The 19,962-nt window shown below is 39.0% G+C and overlaps 1 protein-coding gene across 3 annotated transcripts in view; it reads right to left on the bottom strand.

The window, feature by feature from the left end:
• The window catches only part of CACHD1 (cache domain containing 1), a 207,219-nt gene that overhangs the window by 45,420 nt on the left and 141,837 nt on the right, over nt 1-19,962 (bottom strand). For all 3 annotated transcript variants that reach the window (XM_036911301.2, XM_036911302.2, XM_036911303.2), the window contains 3 exons: nt 10,399-10,525; nt 7,592-7,736; nt 6,542-6,758 (listed from right to left, as the gene is read on the bottom strand). In XM_036911301.2, coding sequence (XP_036767196.2) covers nt 6,542-6,758; nt 7,592-7,736; nt 10,399-10,525 — 489 coding nt within the window. The remainder of the gene's footprint in view (nt 1-6,541; nt 6,759-7,591; nt 7,737-10,398; nt 10,526-19,962) is intronic.

Below are 19,962 nucleotides of genomic sequence, written 5' to 3'. Positions count from 1 at the left end.
CATTTAACAAGTTCCCTGTGTTAAGACACCTGTGTTTCTGGGGTCAATATCAAAAGGGGAAGAGCAATTCAAATTTGGGCTCTGCTCATGCCATTAGATCCCCACTCCTGATCATCCTATTGCTTCAGCTATAAGATGACCCACCAACTAATCGCCCCAAACCAACTAGAACAAACAACCCAAATGTGTCAATGGTATGTTATAGATCTACCATGGGACTGAAAAAGAAACAGAACTGGATAAAAGTTTTAGATATTGTATTAGTGCAAAGCAAATTAGTATACAGCCATGACTTAAGACATAGAGTTTCTGTTCACATGGCTACTAATTTGGGGTAGACACTTTGGTTCCATGCACAGACTAATCCTTACCACAATCCTGCAGGACAAGTCTTACTCAATAGAATAACCCCACCCCATGGCCTTAAAATGGTTGCACAGTAGATGTTAAATAATTGTGGAGGGAACAGAAGTAATGAAGTAGAGTGGATGCTTTTAAGAGGAGCACACAGACCCCGCACCGTAGGGTAGCCAAGACTGATTAGTGGTCCTTGGCCATCTCTGGACTTGGGGTCAACTTCGGATGTCTGGGGTATCTTCTCGAGCGTAGCTGAGGCTAAGAGTCTTGAAGGAAACCAAATTATCATAATAACCACAGCTAATGTTTATTTAATATTTTTGATGGAATCCTGGATCTTATTATCACCCCCCCATTTGCAGATGAGGAAACAGTGCCTGGAGAAATCAGTAACTTATACAAGTTTACAAGTTTAGAAAAATCTCATGGTAGGAATTTGAACCCACACTGGTTGAAATCCAAAACCCTCATGCTTAACCACAATGTTATATTGCTTAGGAGCACTTTGAACCTTTCCTTAATAAACAGGACAATGTTAATTCCTGACATGTCTCTTTATGTAATCTAATTTGGGTTCTTTCTTGGGTAAAGTGGAAGCCTATGAGCTAAACCTTAGAACCATCTTACTTGGCCTAAAAACACTCCTCTAAGCATTTGAAAAACAGTGCCATCAAGTCTGTGATGGTTACTCTTCCTGCTGTGTTTTTTTTTTTTTGGTATCATTAATCTACAATTACATGAGGAACATTATGTTTACTAGACTCCCCCCTTCACCAAGTCCCCCCCACATACCCCATTACAGTCACTGTCCATCAGCATAGTAAGATGCTGTAGAATCACTACCTGTCTTCATGTTGCACAGCCCTCCCCATGCCTCCTACCACATTACACATGCTAATCGTAATGCCCCCTTTCTTCCCCCTCCTCCCCCACCATCCTTCCCTTCCCACCCATCCACCCCAGTCCCTTTCCCTTTGGTAACTGTTAGTCCATTCTTGGGTTCTGTGATTCTGCTACTGTTTTGTTACTTCAGTTTTTTCTTTTTTCTTATACTCCACAGATGAGTAAAATAATTTGGTACTTGTCTTTCTCCGCCTGGCTTATTTCACTGAGCATAATACCCTCTAGCTCCATCCATGTTGTTGCAAAATGGATTGTTTTCTTCTGATGGCTGAATAATATTCCATTGTGTATATGTACCACATCTTCTTTATCCATTCATCTACTGATGGACATTTAGGTTGCTTCCATTTCTTGGCTATTGTAAGTAGCACTGTGATAAACATAGGGGTGCATATGTCTTTTTCAAACTGGGCTGCTGCATTCTTAGGGTAAATTTCTAGAAATGGAATTCCTGGGTCAAATGGTATTTCTATTTTGAGCTTTCTGAGGAACCTCCATACTGCTTTCCACAATGGTTGAACTAATTTACATTCCCACCAGCAGTGTAGAAGGGTTCCCCTTTCTCCACAACCTTGCCAACATTTGCTGTTGTTTGTCTTTTGGATGGTGGCGATCCTTACTGGTATGAGGTGATATCTCATTGTGGTTTTAATTTGCATTTCTCTGATGACTAGCGATGTGGAGCATCTTTTCATGTGCCTGTGGCCATCTGAATTGCTTCTTTGAAGAACTGTCTGTTCAGCTCCTTTGACCATTTTTTAATTGATTATTTGCTTTTTGTTTGTTGAGGTGTGTGAGCTCTTTATATATTTTGGATGTTAACTGTTTATGGGATCTGTCATTTATGAATATATTCTCCCATACTGTAGGATGCCTTTTTGTTCTTTTGATGGTGTCCTCTGCTGTACAGAAGCTTTTCAGCTTGATATAGTCCCACTTGTTCATTTTTGCTTTTGTTTCCCTTGCCCGGGGAGATATGTCCATGAAGAAGTCGCTCATGTTTATGTCCAAGAGATTTTTGCCTATGTGTTTTTCCAAGAGTGTTATGGTTTCATGACTTACATGCAGGTCTTTGATCCATTTCGAATTTACTTTTGTGTATGGGGCTAGACAATGATCCAGTTTCATTCTCTTACATGTAGCTGTCCAGTTTTGCCAACACCAACTGTTGAAGAGGCGTTCATTTCCCCATTGTATGTCCATGGCTCCTTAATCATATATTAATTGACCATATATGTTTGGGTTAATGTCTGGAGTCTCTATTCTGTTCCACTGGTCTGTGGCTCTGTTCTTGTGCCAGTACCAAATTGTCCGATTACTGTGTCTTTGTAGTAGAGCTTGAAGTTGGGGAGCGAGATCCCCCTCACTTTATTTTTCCTTCTCAGGATTGCTTTGGCTATTCAGGGTCTTTGGTGGTTCCATATGAATTTTTGAACTATTTGTTCCAGTTCATTGAAGAATGCTGTTGGTAATTTAACAGGGATTGCATTGAATCTGTAGATTGCTTAAGGCAGGATGGCCATTTTGACAATATTAATTCTTCCTAGCCAAGAGCATGGGATGAGTTTCCATTTGTTAGTGTCCTCTTTATTTTCTCTTAAGAGTGTCATGTAGTTTTCAGGGTATAGGTCTTTCACCTCCTTGGTTAGGTTTATTCCTAGGTATTTTATTCTTTTTGATGCTATTGTGAATGGAATTGTTTTCCTGATTTCTCTTTCTATTAGTTCATTGTTGGTGTATAGGAAAGCAACAGATTTCTGTTTATTAATTTTGTATCCTGCAACTTTGCTGAATTCCAATACTAGTTCTAGTAGTTTTGGAGTGGAGTCTTTAGGGTTTTTTATGTACAATATCATGTCATCTGCAAATAGTGACAGTTTGACTTCTTTACCAATCTGGATTCCTTCTATGTCTTTGTTTTGTCTGATTGCTGTGGCTAGGACCTCCAGTACTATGTTGAATAACAGTGGGGATAGTGGGCATCCCTGTCTTGTTCCCGATCTCAGAGGAAAAGCTTTCAGCTTCTTGCTGTTCAGTATGATGTTGGCTGTGGGTTTATCATATATAGCCTTTATAATGTTGAGGCCTTTATTATGTTGAGGTACTTTCCCTCTATACCCATTTTGTTGAGAGTTTTTATCAAGAATGGATGTTGAATTTTGTTGAATGCTTTTTCAGCGTCTATGATCATGTGATTTTTGTCCTTCTTTTTGTTGATGTGGTGGATGATGTTGATGGATTTTCAAATGTTGTACCATCCTTGCATCCCTGGGATGAATCCCACTTGGTCATGGTGTATGATCTTCTTGATGTATTTTTGAATTCGGTTTGCTAATATTTTGTTGGGTATTTTTGCATCTATGTTCATCAGGGATATTGGTCTGTAATTTTCTTTTTTGGTGGGGTCTATGCCTGGTTTTGGTATTAGGGTGATGCTGGCTTCATAGAATGAGTCTGGAAGTATTCCCTCCTCTTCTATTTTTGGAAAACTTTAAGGAGAATGGGTATTATGTCTTCTCTGTATGTCCGATAAATTTCCGCAGTAAATCTATCTGGACCAGGGGTTTTGCTCTTGGGTAGTTTTTGTTTACCGCTTCAATTTCATTGCTGGTAATCGGTCTGTTTAGATATTCTGTTTCTTCCTTGGTCAATCTTGGAAGGTTGTATTTTTCTAGGAAGTTGTCCATTTCTTCTAGGTTTTCCAGATTGTTAGCATATAGCTTCTCATAGTATTCTATAATGATTCTTTGTATTTCTGTGAGGTCTGTCGTGATGTTTACTCTCTCGTTTCTGATTCTGTTGATGTGTGTTGATTCTCTTTTTCTCTTAATAAGTCTGGCTAGCGGTTTATCTATTTTGTTTATTTTCTCAAAGAACCAGCTCCTGGTTTCATTGATTTTTTCTCTTGTTTTATTCTTCTCAATTTTATTTATTTCTTCTCTTATCTTTATTATGTCCCTCCTTCTGCTGACTTTAGGCCTCATTTGTTCTTCTTTTTCCAATTTCAATAATTGTGACTTTAGACTATTCATTTGGGATTGTTCTTCCTTCTTTAAATAGGCCTGGATCGCTATATACTTTCCTCTTAGAACTGCTTTCTCTGCATCCCACAGAAGTTGGGGCTTTGTGCTGTTTTTGTCATTTGTCTCCATATGTTGCTTGATCTCTATTTTAATTTGGTCATTGATCCATTGATTATTTAGGAGCATGTTGTTAAGCCTCCATGTGTTTGTGAGCCTTTTTGCTTTCTTTGTACAATTTATTTCTAGTTTTATACCTTTGTGGTCTGAGAAGTTGGTTGGTAGTATTTCAATCTTTTTGAATTTACTGAGGCTTCCTGCTGTGTTTTTATTTGCCAACATTAAGAAAAACAAACAAAAAAAGGCTTCCCATCAAAGCAGCCTTCTGCTAATGTGCAGTGCAGGGAAGTTTGCAAGAAGAAGTTTAGTGAGGTCTCTATTCAGTTTTAAAGCTGGAACAAACTTCATTTGAAAATCAAGGGGTTTCACATAAAAATCCAGATTTCTGGCTTCTCTTCAAACAGAAGACCTGACAAAACTAGGCCAGCAACCAGAGGCTGAACAGAAGGGCAGCTGCCTTGCTGATGGAGCCTGTGTTCTCTAGCTTACTATGTTCTCCAAATAACCTTCATTACCATAGCTCAGATTCACTTGACTCACATTCATAGCCTGGCCACTGCCAGTCTAACATTTCTCAGTCAAAACTGGACTTAAACTCTAAAGATAGATTGATGACTGAAGAATCAAGTATAAAGAGCACTAGTGGTGAGGAATGCTGATGGGCAGACAGGCATGAGCTGCTAAATGGCACTGACCGACTAGCCAGTCTGTCTTCAATACCTGAGAGGCCAGTCTTGTGCACTGGCCTCACTGAATCCCTGGCAAGTTTACACTCAGCCATCCTGTAATGTTGGTCTGCAAGTCTGGTAGGCAAAATTTTAAGATGACCCTCATGGCCCACCTTCTTGCATAATCCCCTACTCTTGAGTGTGGTTGTGAGCAAAGATTTGCTTCTAACCAACAGCCTCCAGCAAAGGTGATGGGGTATCACTCCTGTGATTGTGTTACATATAAAGCAAAGATGCAGGGACTCAGCAGTCTCTAGTAAGTTAATCAGAAGGGAGAGCAGTCTGCTCAAATCAGAGCGATTTGGGTCTGACTGGATCAGATGAGTGCTTTAAAAGAGGGTCCAAGCCTTCTCTGAAGTCAGAGCCTTGAAGAAGGAATGCTCTCCTGCTGGCCCTGAAGATGCAAATGGATGGAAATAGTTGCAAGGAGTAGTTTACTTGCAAGGAGATGAATTCTACTAACAAGTGATGGCTTGCAAGAGGACTCCAAATCTCAGAGACCACACACCTGGCTTGTGCAATCCTAAACAGAGAACCTGGTTAAGCTGCACACAGATTCCTGACCCACAGAAACTATGAGACGAGCTTATATTATTTCAAGCTGCTCTTAGGTTTGTGGCAATTTGTTATTCAGAAACAGAAAACTAATAATACATCATCTACTATCATTAGTTATAATAATTACAGTAGCTTCCATCTTTCATGTGTCCACTATGTGTCAGGTACTATGCTTTGCATTTATCAATGCTCTCTTCATCTTCATGCAGATACACTGAGGAACTTGAGAATATATTCTTTAAATTCACCTAAACAGGATAGATACATGCATTAAAAAAAACCCTACAAATAGATTTTTGAACACAAAAGAGAAAATGACATAGATTCCTTTCAGTAGTTTCAAAGCACGTGTCTCACTTCAAATATTCTTTCCTTTAGCACACATCCTAATTCCAGATTTCCTTTAATACATGAAAATTAAATTAGAGTGCCTTTGTACATTTGAAGGCCTGTGCTCATTTAAATGACAGCTGGTTCGAAGAGGGAAGGATCAAGGCAAGAATTCCTGATGCCCGCTTACGTGTACCCATGCACAGGCAGCCTTCAGACATCCTCCCTAAATCAATGAGGGGAAGAGGCTGACAATTAGCATTAAAAAGGATGTGGATATTCCCCTGGGAAATAAACAGGGCTATGTTCTTAATAAAGGGGCAGGAAGAAGAGGCTCTGGGAGTGAAGAAGGAATGCCTTGGTTGGAAAAGATGAGGAAATCTAGGAAGATCCTAGTATCAGATGACCACTATGACAACACATACAAATTTTATCCCAAGTCAACTTAAAAAAAAAAAATCCCTACAGTATATTCCTACTGCCATTCTTTACCTCTCAGTTCATAAATCCTGAGAGTGCACTTACTTGCTTGGAACTTTGTGTTATTGTTTGTGCTTCGAATCAGCTGAAATGCCTTCTGAAACCCTAGTGCATGCTGGGTAGGACTGTCCAAAGACTTGACGCTGCTAACGAAGGTGGACATTTTCCTTTTTGTCTCACTGGTGGCTGGAGACAGGAATGTCTTGTAACACTGGTCGAGCGAGCAAGTCCTGACGGTGTCTGCCACAGTCAGTACAGAGATCTGAAGGAGAGAAAGAGAAAGTTTGTAAAGGTTATTTTATATTCCAGAAGAGTCCAAGGAGTAAGAAGGCCTATAGAACGGTTTCTCAGAGTTTAACAATAAATGCCTGGAGGCAAAAAATGTACAAAATTTGAAAAAGATTAGTTAAGGATTGGTAAGTGTGTGTGTGTGGGGGGGCACTCTAGAGTTTGGTGTTTGTTCCAAGATGAAGTCAGCAGTATGGTCTTCATATGTAACATTTTAAATAAGTATTTCATGCAGAGAAAAATCTTAGCAAGTACTCATCAACCTGGTTTTCCAGGTGGAGGTAGGGGTGAGGGTGAAGGCATTGGGTATGCGTTTTAAGCAAGTAGATTAGTGAGTAAAACCTTAGGAAAGTCAAAAATGATGAAGCAGAAAATGTTCACAGGCAATAGATTATCATAAACTGTAAGCACACCTGTCTCTGAGGTGTCCTAGAGATTAATCTCTAGAAACCATCCCTTCTCCCTTAGCATCAATCTTAAGATAAGTCCAACTATCCACCAGTGTCCAAGTCCTTGCCCTTTTCCTCCCTGGCATAACCTGAAGCGTGAAAGTCACAGCTAATTGGAAGTCTTAACAGGAGCCATAAAGGAAGTACAAGACTTGACTTGGTGGGGGTGGTTTTAAAAGAGATTGGAACCACAGTTGGGAGCTGCTTCCTCAAATACTAAAATAAAAACTAAACTACTCCCTTTCCCCGAAGTCATTTTAAAGATGGATTAAAAAATGTATCTCATGTAACATAAAATAAATTTTAAAGGCATTCAAGGAAGACCCAATGCCATGGGGGTCACTGGGGTAATAGTCACCTTATCGTGTTCATCAATGGCGCTGAGGATGACCTGGGCAGCATCCTTGGCAATCTGAAGCTGGGTGTCCGTGACAGAAGCCCCATGGTCCAGGATCACTACAATGTGCTTTGACTGTGGCCGGACTGTAGAGACGTAGATAGGCCTACAAAGGGGAGAAGCTCTCTGGGGTCAGTCCTGGTTTGGATGAAAAGTCTCAACCTAGCACAGCTGTGAACACTACAGATTGCAGACATGTCAGGACCTATGTATTTTCCCAGGGATGCACAAGGATGGTGAGAGCAGCGAGGAAAGAGAAACTATATGGGTGCATTGAAAACACAATCTCAAGACAACAATGTGTGGCCACTGGACAGGGACTGGTAACTTAGGTCTTCTAAAGATTAAAGCAATGGGGAGACAGTCTGAAGCAAATCCTCTGGGCGGCTGGCTTTTCCAGCACTTGATAGTCAGTCCTCTCAGCTGTGTGTGCTGAGGCTACTCACTGTTACCTAATGTTCTGCTATAGGAAACAGAACTGGGGGTCTCTTGGGCTGCAGAGACAGCACAAAAGGGAGAAAATGTCCACCTGCCAGTGCTGGGCCCTCCTTTGCAGACTTAGAGTGGCACTTTGCTCAAACTGAGGCAGCCTATCGTCTGTGAGCATGCTGAGTGGCTTTTGAATAGCAGGTTTGGTTTTTCTCTCCCCAGACAAAGGCTGCTGGTAAAAGGGCCCTTTCCCTTCTGTACTGAAGCAATTCACACAGGTCAGCCACTAAAAGGCCCCTTATCTTAGCATTTAAAACCATGCCATCAAATTTGCCCAAGCCTGTGATAGCCACTCTTCTTGCCAGGGTTTTGTTTGCCAACACTAAGAAAAGGGGGTGGGGGGGTGGGGGAGCTCCAGAGGAGAAATGCCTCCCATCAAAGCAGCCTCTGCTAATGTGCAGTACAGGAAGGTTTGTGAGAAGAGGTTTAATGAGGTCTCTATTCACAGTTTTAAAGCTGGAACAAATTAGGAGAAGCTTAAGGAAGCAAATCAGCCTCAAGAGAATTCTTTCCTTTATTGATACCCTAAAACACTAGGTTTTCCTGTGAAATGTTAGATGCCAGTAGAGTCCCAAAAGCCTGGACACAAATTAAGAAATACAGGCAATATACCAAAAAAAAAATCCAAAGCCTGGCCAAGTTTACACTAATTGTTCTCAAGCCGAAAATCCTACATTAATCCTAAAGTACCACTGTATTCTTGCTAGTCAATACCATTGAGCCTGAAGGAAATGGGATAAAAAGATGCCAGGAGAGGGAAAGCAAAAAAGAAGGAAATCTGACTACTCTGACAACCATGTCAAATTTTGAACTTTTTGGGTTCTCCAAGCTAGGTGAGTGATTTTTTTCTACAAATGATGTATCGCCTTTCCAGCTGAACGTACATAAATAAAAAAGCAGAATATGTATTCACATTGTCACCAGTAAGTTAAAGAAACCCTGCTTTTGTGGAATACATAAATAGTAACATTTAACGTGCAGTCTGGGAGGTGGTCCACATGGCAAGATTGGAATTCACCAGTTCCTTTCTCCTGTGCTCTGAAAACCCACTCCACACTTCAAAGGATGTAGAGAACTTGCAAAGGCTTCAGAGGAAAGCAGGACAATTAAAGAGATGGGAATAGCAATCTATAAGGAAAAGACTGGATAACTTAGCCAAGGGAAGTGAGGCTGCAGGACTGGTGTGATGCATATTTATGGTGGAGGTGCATGAAACCTTCTAAGAGTAGGGGAGTTTTGATTTGTGACAAGGTTTTGCTTTTCCTTTTGGATTATCCCTCATAATAAAAGCAGCATGCCCTCTAATTTATCTTCTTACAAGTCAATGAGATCTAGGTGGTTCATGGGGTCTTTGGCCTCTCCTGAGAGATGAGCCTGACTAGAACCCAAGGTCATGGCTTCTGGTCCAGTTTCCAAGACACTCAAGTCTTCACCTGGATGTCTAGGGAAGGAATGGAAGACACCAAATAAATGACACAAATTTCTTTCTATGGAAAGCACAGAACCAGTTTTTCCTTAGGGAAAATTTTAGGTACAATTTAAAGTAAAGGTGTTGAGAAGTGAAACTGACAGTTAATTTAGACTCCAAAAAATGGCATGAAAAGTGGGCATCTTGCACTAGCTGCAGAAGTTCTGGCATCAAACATCTGACAATGCAAATGAGAAACTGTGGGGATTCAAAAGGAAAGTATCTTTGCCTAAGGGGTTCTGTAAATTGATGAGTCTTGTCATACAAATTATCAAACCATTGCTGCCCTTCTGGCTAAGCAGTACAATCTCCAGTCATTTCCATGAGAAAAACAGGATATTAAAATCTTTAATCCAATGTGTTCTGGACAACCTTAAAACTTCTAGTAGCTGAGATCTGCATGTGCATTTTACCAGGATGGCCAAGCACATTAACATAGAAAGGAAAGCTGAGAATCACAAACTACTCTGAGATATGTTATAAAGTCTATATGTTCTAAGGCTGCCCTTTAGAGAAGTTTTTATCATTTATGTCTCACCAAAGATGCCTGAAGCTCAAAACAGTTTGGGTGCTTACAATTTCTTTAGTAAATATCCTATTTTATTTGGCTTGTTATAGAAAAGCACTGGGCTTTCTCATTAACCTTTCTCTAGCATTTCTACATCCACATATTTCATTGGTGAAATCATTTCAGAATAAGTTTCAGAAACCACAGCTTGGGGGCAGAGCCATGCATGTGAATGAGGAGTCTACATTTCATACAGATCACTCTTGAACTGTAATTAAAACTTTAGCAAGCAAGTTAACGTACCTACTACGATGCTCATAACTGCCCTTACACCGGAACTTGTGTGCTGGGAAAACAGTGAATATTCCTTCTTCTGAACTGAAGTATTGCCACTTAATTCCAGGGTTGGATTTCAGGTTGTCTGCAAGAACTGGAGGAGTGGTAAAAATGAAATATAACCACTGAATTCACAGGTGCATGCAGGCACTGCTCCTCAGGCATCTGTTTTACATAAAACGCTTGTAGTATAAAGAAATCCCACTAGATATAAGGCTGTAAATTTTCTACTACACATTTTCTTTCTGTCCCTTAAAGATACCCCATGAACTTAAAATGTAATGTTTCAGTTAAGTGAAGGTATTATTCTTTACATTGTACAGTGACACTATATGTCCTGCATTACTTTTCTAGCATGAATGATTCATTTGCACTAGTCCCTCCCCTCCCTGGGCTGGTCCCTGTTGGACCACAATATACTTGCTGGCTTGTGGTACATTCTTTAATGGTGGAAAACAGGAACATTAATAGGGCTAGTCTCCAGAAAGGCTAGAGCTGTAACCTTGACCTTGTTCATTCCATGTTAAGAGAAATATCACAGATAGTACTTGAAAGGCCAGAGCCATTACCATTCAGTAATTGCTTATGGAAGAATTTCAGAGTGCCAGCGCTAGGATAGATTTTTTCCTTTATGTTATCTTATTTAATCCATAAAACAACCCTAGAATGAGGGTGGTATATATAATTATTGCATACTTTGCAGTTGAGAAAATATACTTAGAGAGCTTAAGTGATTTGTCTAAAGCCTCAACAGTCAATGGCTGAGTTGGAACTCAAGCCTGAGTGTCCTGGCTCCTTTACATCATGTGGTATTGCCTCCCTTTCTATGTATACTGCATCCCACCCATAAACCTGCAGTTGGAGTGACAGCCATATTATTGTGTGCAATCCTGTCCCCAAACCTCCACGTCTTTTTCACTCTCTTCTATGGAGTTCTTTCCCTTCGCTGGTGCCTTTTCGCTCTGTTCCATGCCAACCAAATGATGTGTTATACACTTAATGTATGTAAGGTTCTGCTTTACATGCTGCAAGATATACAAAGATGGGCAAAAAGCAAGCCCTACTGTAATAACCAATATGTCAGAAGAAGTATATAGAGAGAAGTGGAGCAAAAAGCAATTCAATGGAAGGGGGAGTCTGAGTAAAGGTAAAAAGCAAAAAACATGGGATACACTTGACAAATGTATATATAAAGTTCTGAATGCCATGAGGCCATCCTTTAGCCTGGTTCAGAAGCTGGCAAACTTCTGTAAAGAGCCACAAAGTAAGTGATTCTGGCTCTATAGACAATATGGCCTCTGTTGTAACTATTCAATTCTGTCTTTGTGGTAGCCACAGATATCCACAAATGCATGTGTGGGTGCATGCCAATATCAGTTTATTTACAAACATCAGTGCCAAGCTGGATTTAGTAAACTTAAGTTCTTCAACTTTACTGTGGGTCCCCCAGGCACACTGTGTAAAATGTACTACACAGGGAAGACTTAAATCATGTTTGGTGCTTCATGCCTTCAGCAACTACTCCACCCAACAAACACCAAGCAGCTGTAGCACATTTTGTCCTCACAAAAATCAGTAAGTAAACAGTGGTTTTAAATGACACATTAGACCAAATGGACCTAACAGAAGTATACAGAACATTACATCGCAGAACAGTAGAATACTTGTTCTTTTTAAGTGCACATGAAACATTCTCTAGGGTAGATAACATGTTGGGCCACAAAACAAGTCTTAATAAATTTAGGAAGACTGAAATCACACTAAGCACCTTTTGTGACCACAACAGTAGGAAACTGGAGATTAATTACAGGAAAAGAAAACTGGAAAAACACACAAACATGTGGAATCTAAAGAGCATGCTGCTAAACAACCAAAGGGCCATCAAAGAAATTAAAGAGGAAATAAAAATGTACTTGGAGAATAATGAAAATAGAAACACAATACAAAATCTTTGAGATGCAGCAAGAGCAGTTTTAAGAGGGATGTTTATAGCATTATAGGTCTATCTCAAGAAACAAGAAGAATCTCAAACAATTTAATCCTACATGTAAAGAAACTAGAAAAAAGAACAAAGCCCAAAGTTAGTAGAAGGAAGGATATAATACAGATCAGAGATAACTAAATGAAAGAGATTTAAAAGCAATACAAAGGATCAAGGAAACTAAGAAATGTTTCAAGAAACAGAAAGGACTCAAAATCAGAAATGAAAAAGAAGTTACAATTGACACCACAGAAATACAGTTATAAGAGATTTTTATGAAAAATTACATGCCAACTAATTTGACAATCTGGAAGAAATGGATGCATTCCTAGAAACATGCAATCTCTAAAGACTGAACCAAGAAGAAATAGAAAATCTGAACAGATGGATTACTAGTAATGATATTGAAGCAGTAATAATAATTTTAAAAACTATAAATAAACACAAGTCCTCGAGCAGACAGCTTTACAGAAGAATTCTACTAAACATTTAAAGAATGTACATGTATCTTTCTCAAACTATTCTAAAAAATCAAAGAGGAAGGAAAGCTTCCAAATTCATTCTATGAAACCAGTAACATTTTGATACCAAACTGAGACAAAGGCATTATACAAAAAAAGAATACTACAGATCAATATCCTTAATGAACATAGATGCAAAAATGATCAACAAAAATTACCAAACCAAATTTAAATATACATTAAAAGGATCATTCAAGTGGGATTTATTCCAGGAGTGCAAGGATGGTTTAATATCCACAAATCAATCAGTGTGATACACCACATTAACAAAAGGAAGGCTAAAAATAAACCATATGGCCATTCTAATAGATGCTGTAAAAGCACTTGATAAAATTCAACATCCACTCATGATAAAAACTCTCAACAAAATTGTATAGAGGGAACATACCTCCACATAATAAAGGCCATATATGACAAACCCACAGCTAACATCATACTCAATGGTAAAAAGCCACAAGCTTTTCCTCTAAGATCAGGAACAAGACAAGGATGCCCACTCTCACCACATTTATTCAACATAGTACTGGAAGTCCTAGCCACAGCATACAGACAAGAAAAAGAATAAAAAAACTATCTAAATTGGTAAAGAAGAAGTTAAACTGTCACTATTTGCAGATGACATGATACTATAAATAAAAATCCCTAAAGACTCTACCAAAAAACTATTAGAACTAAATAACTCAGTAAAGTCACAGTACAAAATCAATATACAGAAATCTGTTGCATCTCTATTTACAAATGATGAACTACCAGAAAGAGAAATTAAGAAAATAATCCCATTTACAATAGCAGGAGAAAGAATAAAATACCTAGGAATATAATTAACAAGGAGGTGAAAGATCTGTACTACTAAAAATTATAAGACACTGATGAAAGAAACTGAAGATAACACAAATAAATGGAAATCTATTCTGTGCTCATGGAGGGGAATAATTAATAATGTTAAAACAGACATACTTGGGATAAAGATGGCTGTATAAGAAGTGAGGCAGAAATATCCTCCCCAAACCACATATAACATGAAAATACAGCAAATACAGCAAATCCTGAGAGTGATCAGAAGGACAGCTTACATCTGGGGAAAAGAGAAGACCTCATGGAAAAGGGTAAAGTAGCAAAGCCATGATCTGGCCAGACCCAGGTCCTCGCCCCACCCCAGCTCACAGGTGAGAGGAAGAAAAATTGAGTGGGAAGGGAGTAGAAGCCCAGGACTGCTAAAAACCCACCCCTAGAGATCTACTTAGGGAGCACAAACCCACATTACATGGTGCTCTGAAGATTAGAGGGGTCGGAAAGCAATGACAGGTGGAATACTCAGAGAGACTGATATTGCAGCCAGTTGTGGAAAACAAGTACCCACGACCAGCTGCTCTGGGACAAAAGAAGGGCAGGTGCTTTGAAAGACTTCCCATCTGTAAGAGAGCTGCTAAAGGGGCAAGGGTTACACAGAGCTTGATGCTTGGGAGAAAGGACAGGTGGATAAAATTGTCCTGGCACGCTCAGCCCAGCAGGTTGGGAACTTTCAGGAGCTTCACATGCTCCATCCCCCTGGCTGGCAATGCAGCCCTGAGGCCCCTGACTGCAGTATGCAGCCTGCCCCTCCTTCTTCCCAGCTGGTAGCAGCTCACAAACTTACTGCCCCTTCCATCATGACAGGCCAGCTGGAGGGCAGCCCCACCTACCACAGCTACAGGGTGTAACACAGAAGCTACTCCCTGTGTGCTCGGCCCACTGGCTCTGGTAGTGGAGGCAGGAATTGCAGCCAGGAAGCAGGAAAGAGCTCTTTTCTCCCAGCAGGCACCAGAGCAACCCACCTGCAACACCCACCATTACTCCGGGTGCTAGGCAGCTCCAGAAAGTAGAGCTTCTGGGCACTAGAGGGCGCTGCCTACACAAAGTTATTATTCCATATTATTCAGTAGGAATATGAAAGGCAAAAGAACTTTGTTCAACCCCAATTCCCTCAAATGCCAGAAAGAGGTCTCAGTGAAACTGAAATCACCAATCTTCTTGATAAAGATTTCACAATAAAAATCATAAACATGCTTATGGAGCTACAGAAAAATATTCAAGATCTCAGGGATGACTTCAAGAAAGAGACAGAAACTTTGAAAAATACAGTATCTGAAATGAAACATACAATGGAGGGATTTAAAAGCAGACTAGAAGAGGAGATGGTAAATAGCTTAGAAATTAGCGAACAGGAATACACAGAAGCTAAGGCTGAAAGAGAAAAAAGGATCTCCAGAAATGAAAGAATAATAAAACAACTCTGCAACCAATTTAAATGGAACAATATTTGCATTATAGGGGTACCAGAAGAAGAAGAGAGAGAACAAGGGATAGAAAGTGTCTTTAAGAAAATAATTATTGTAAACTTCCCCAATCTGGGTAAGGAAACAGTCTCTCAGGCCATGGAAGTGCACAGATCTCCCAACACAAGGGACCCAAGGAGGACAACACCAAGACATATAATAATTAAAATGGCAAAGATCAAAAACAAGGACAGAGTATTAAAAGCATCCAAAGAGAGAAAAAAGATCACATACAAAGGAAAACCCATCAGGCTATCATGAGACTTCTCAGCAGAAACCTTACAGGCCAGAAGGGAGTGGCATGATGTATTCAATGCAATGAAACAGAAGGGCCTCAAACGAAGAACACTCTACCTGGCAAGATTATCATTTAAATTTGAAGGAGGGATTAAACAATTTCCAGATAAGCAAAAGCTGAGAGAATTTACCTCCCACAAACTATCTCTGCAGTGTATTTTAAAGGGATTTCTCTAGATGGAAGTGCTCCTACAGCTAAATAGCTGTCACCAGAGAAAATAAAACCACAGTAAAGGAAGTAGACCAGTTAATTACTAAGCAAATACAAAATTAAATCAGCTACATAAAAATTCAGTCAAGGGATACACAAAGAGTACAGAATATGACACCTAACATATAAAGAGTGGAAGATGAAGAAAAAGAAGGGAGGGAAGAAAAGAACCTTTAGATTGTGTTTGTAATAGCATAATAAGTAAGTTAAGTTAGACTGTTAGATAGTAAAGAAGCTGCCCTTGAACCTTTGGAAACCATGAATCTAAAGCTTGCAATGGCAATAAGTACATATCTATTGATAATCACCCTAAATGTAAATGGACTGAAAGTACCAATCAAAAGACAAAGTTAGAGAATGGATAAAAAAGCAAGAGCCATCTATATGCTATGTAAAAGAGACTCACTTCAAACCCCAAAACATACACAGACCAAAAGGGATGAAAAATATATTTCATGCAAATAATAGGGAGAAAAAGCAGGAGTAGCAGTACTTGTATCAGATAAAATAGACTTCAAAACAAAGGAAGTAACAAGAGACAAAGAAGGACATTACATAATGATAAAGGGGTAAGTCCAACAAGAAGATATAACCATAATAAATATTTATGCACCCAAATATATGAACCAAGTATTAACAGAATTAAAGGAGGAAATAAAATGCAATGTACTCATTTTAAGAGACATCAGCATACCACTCACTCCAAAGGACAGACCAACAAGACAGAAAATAAGTAAGGAGACAGAGGCACTGAGCAACACATTAGAACAGATGGACCTAACAGACTTCTACAGAACGCTCCACCCAAAAGCAGGAGGATACACATTCTTCTCAAGTGCACATGGAACATTTTCCAGAATAGATCACATAGTAGGCCACAAAAAGAGCCTCAGTAAATTCAGAAGGATTGAAATTGTACCAATTAGCTTCTCAGACCACAAATGTCTGAGAAATAAATAAATTGTGCAAAGAAAACAAAAGTAAAATAAAATTTTCCACAAACACATGGAGGTTTGACAACATGCTCCTAAATCATCAATGGATCAAAGACTACATAAAAAGAGATCAAGCAATATGTGGAGATGAGTGAAAACAGCAGCTCAACACTCCAACTTCTGTGGGACCCAGAGAGGGCAGTTCTAAGAGGAAAGTACATAGCAATACAGGCTTATCTCAAGAAAGAAGAACAATCCCAAATGAACAGTCTAAACTCAAAATTAATGAAACTAGAAAAAGAAGAACAAATGAGGCCAAAGTCAGTAGAAGGAGGGACATTGTTAAGATTAGAGAATAAATAAACAAAATTGAGAAGATAAAACAGTAGAAAGATTAATGAAACCAGGAGATGGTTCTTTGAGAAAATAAACAAAATAGATAAACCCTTAGCCAGACTTATCAAGAAATAGAGTGTACACAACAAATAGAATCAGAAATAGGAAAAGAAAAATCACTACGGACACCACAGAAATAATACAAAGAATTATTACAGAATACTATGAAAAATTATATGGTAACAAAATGGATAATCTAGGAGAAATGGAAAACTTTCTAGAAAAATACAACCTTCCAAGACTGACCCAGGAAGAAACAGAGAATCTGAACAGACCAATTAGCAGCAATGAAATTGAATTGGTAATCAAAAAACTATCTAAGAACAAAACCTCCAGACCAGATGGCTTCATCACTGAATTTTATCAAACATTTAGAGAAGACCTAATACCCACCCTCCTTAAAGTTTTCCAAAAAGTAGAAGAGGAGGGAAGACTTCCAAACTCATTCTGTGAAGCCAGCATCACTCTAATACCAAAACCGGACAAAGACACCGCACACACAAAGAAGGAAATTACAGACCAATATCCCTGATGAACATAGAAGCAAAAATACTCAACAAACTATCAACAAACCAAATTCAAAAATACATAAAAAAGATTATCCATCATGATCAAGTGGTATTTATTCCAGGGATGCAAGGATGGTACAATATTCAAAAATGCATCAACATCATACACCATATCAGCAAAAAAGAAAGACAAAAGTCACATGATCATCTCAATAGATGCTGAAAAGTCATTCAGCAAAATTCAACATCCATTCATGATAAAAACTCTCAACAAAATGCGTATAGAAGGCAAGTACCTCAACGTATTAAAGGCCAGATATGAAAAACCCACAGCCAACATCATACTTAACAGCGAGAAGCTGGAAGCTTTTCCTTTAAGATCGGGAACAAGACAAGGATGCCCACTCTCCCCACTTTTATTCAACATAGTACTGGAGGTCGTAGCCACAGCAAACAAACAACATAAATAAATAAAAGGTATCCAGATTGTCAAGCAAGAAGTTAAACTGTCTCTGTTTGCAGATGACATGATATTGTGCATAAAATACCCAAAAGAATCCATTCCCAAACTACTAGAACTAATAACTGAATTCAGCAAAGTTGCAGGATACAAATTAATACACAGAAATCTGTTGCATTCCTATATACTAACAATGAACTAGCAGAAAGAGAAATCAGGAAAACAATTCCATTCACAATTGCATCAAAAAGAATAAAATACCTAGGAATAAACCTAACCAAGGGGGTGAAAGACCTATACTATGAAAACTATAAGCCACTCATGAGAGAAATTAAAGAAGGCACCAAAAAATGGAAATACATCCTGTGCTCTTGGATAGGAAGAATTAATATTGTCAAAATGGGCATCCTGCCTAAAGCAATCTACAGATTCAGTGCAATTCCTATCAAAATACCAACAGCATTCTTCGATGAACTAGAGCAAATAGTTCTAAAATTCATGTGGAACCTTAAAAGACCCTGAACAGCCAAAGCAATCCTGAGAAGGAAGAATAAAGCTGGGGGATTATGCTCCCCAACTTCAAGCTTTACTACAAAGCCACAGTAATCAAGACAATTTGGTACTGGCACAAGAACAGACCCACAGACCAGTGGAACAGAATAAAGAGCTCAGATATAAACCTAAGCACACATAATCAATTAATATATGATAAAGGAGCCATGGATATACAATGGGGAAATGACAGCCTCTTCAACAACTGGTGTTGGCAAAACTGGACAGCTACATGTAAGAGAATGAAAGTGGATTATTATCTAACTCCATACACAAAAGTAAACTCGATATGGATCAAAGATCTGAATGTAAGTCATAAAACCATAAAATTCTTAGAAAAAACATAGGAGAACATCTTTGAAAATAAACATGAGCAACTTTTTCCTGAACATATCTCCTTGGGCAAGGGAAACAAAAGAAAAAATGAACAAATGGAACTACATCAAGTGAAAAAGCTTCTATAGAGCAAAGGACACCATCAGCAGAAAAAAGGCATCCTACAGTACGGGAGAACATATTTGTAAATGACATATCCAACAAGGGTTTAACATCCAAAACATATAAAGAACTCAGATACCTCAACACCCAAAAAGCAAATAACCCTATTAAAAAATGGGCAGAGGATCTGAACATACACTTCTCCAAAGAAGAAATTCAGATGGCCAACAGGCACATGGAAAGATGCTCCACAACACTAATCATCAGGGAAATGCAAATTGAAACCACAATGATATATCACCTCACATCAGTTAGGATGGCCAACATAGAAAAGACTAGAAACAACAAATGCTGGTGAGGACATGGAGAAAGGGGAACCCTCCTACACTGCTGGTGGGAATGTAAACTAGTTCAACCATTGTGGAAAGCAATATGGAGGTTCCTCAAAAAACTAAAAAAGAAATTCCATTTGACCCAGGGATTCTACTCCTAGGAATTTACCTGAGGAAAACCAGATACAAAAAGACACATGCACTCCTATGTTTATCACAGCACTATTTTACAATAGCTAAGATATGGAAGAAACCTAAGTGTCCATCAGTAGATGAATGGATAAGGAGGTGGTACATATACACAATGGAATATTATTTGGCCATAAGAAAACAAATCCTACCATTTGCAACAACATGGATAGAGCTAGAGGGTATTATGCTCAGTGAAGTAAGTCAGGGGGAGAAAGACAAGTACCAAATGATTTCACTCATTTGTGGAATATAACAACAAAGCAAAACTGAAGGAACAGAACAGCAGCAGACTCACAGACTCTATGAAGTGACTAGCGGTTACCGAAGGGAAAGATGGTGGGGAGGGATAGAGAAGAGGATTAAGGGGTACTATGATCAGCAAACATTATGTT

The sequence above is a fragment of the Manis pentadactyla genome, chromosome 4 (assembly GCF_030020395.1).
Source record: "Manis pentadactyla isolate mManPen7 chromosome 4, mManPen7.hap1, whole genome shotgun sequence".
NCBI lineage: Eukaryota > Metazoa > Chordata > Mammalia > Pholidota > Manidae > Manis > Manis pentadactyla.
The sequence above is the reverse complement of the archived record's forward strand: the minus strand, read 5'-3'. Positions and strand labels throughout refer to the sequence as shown.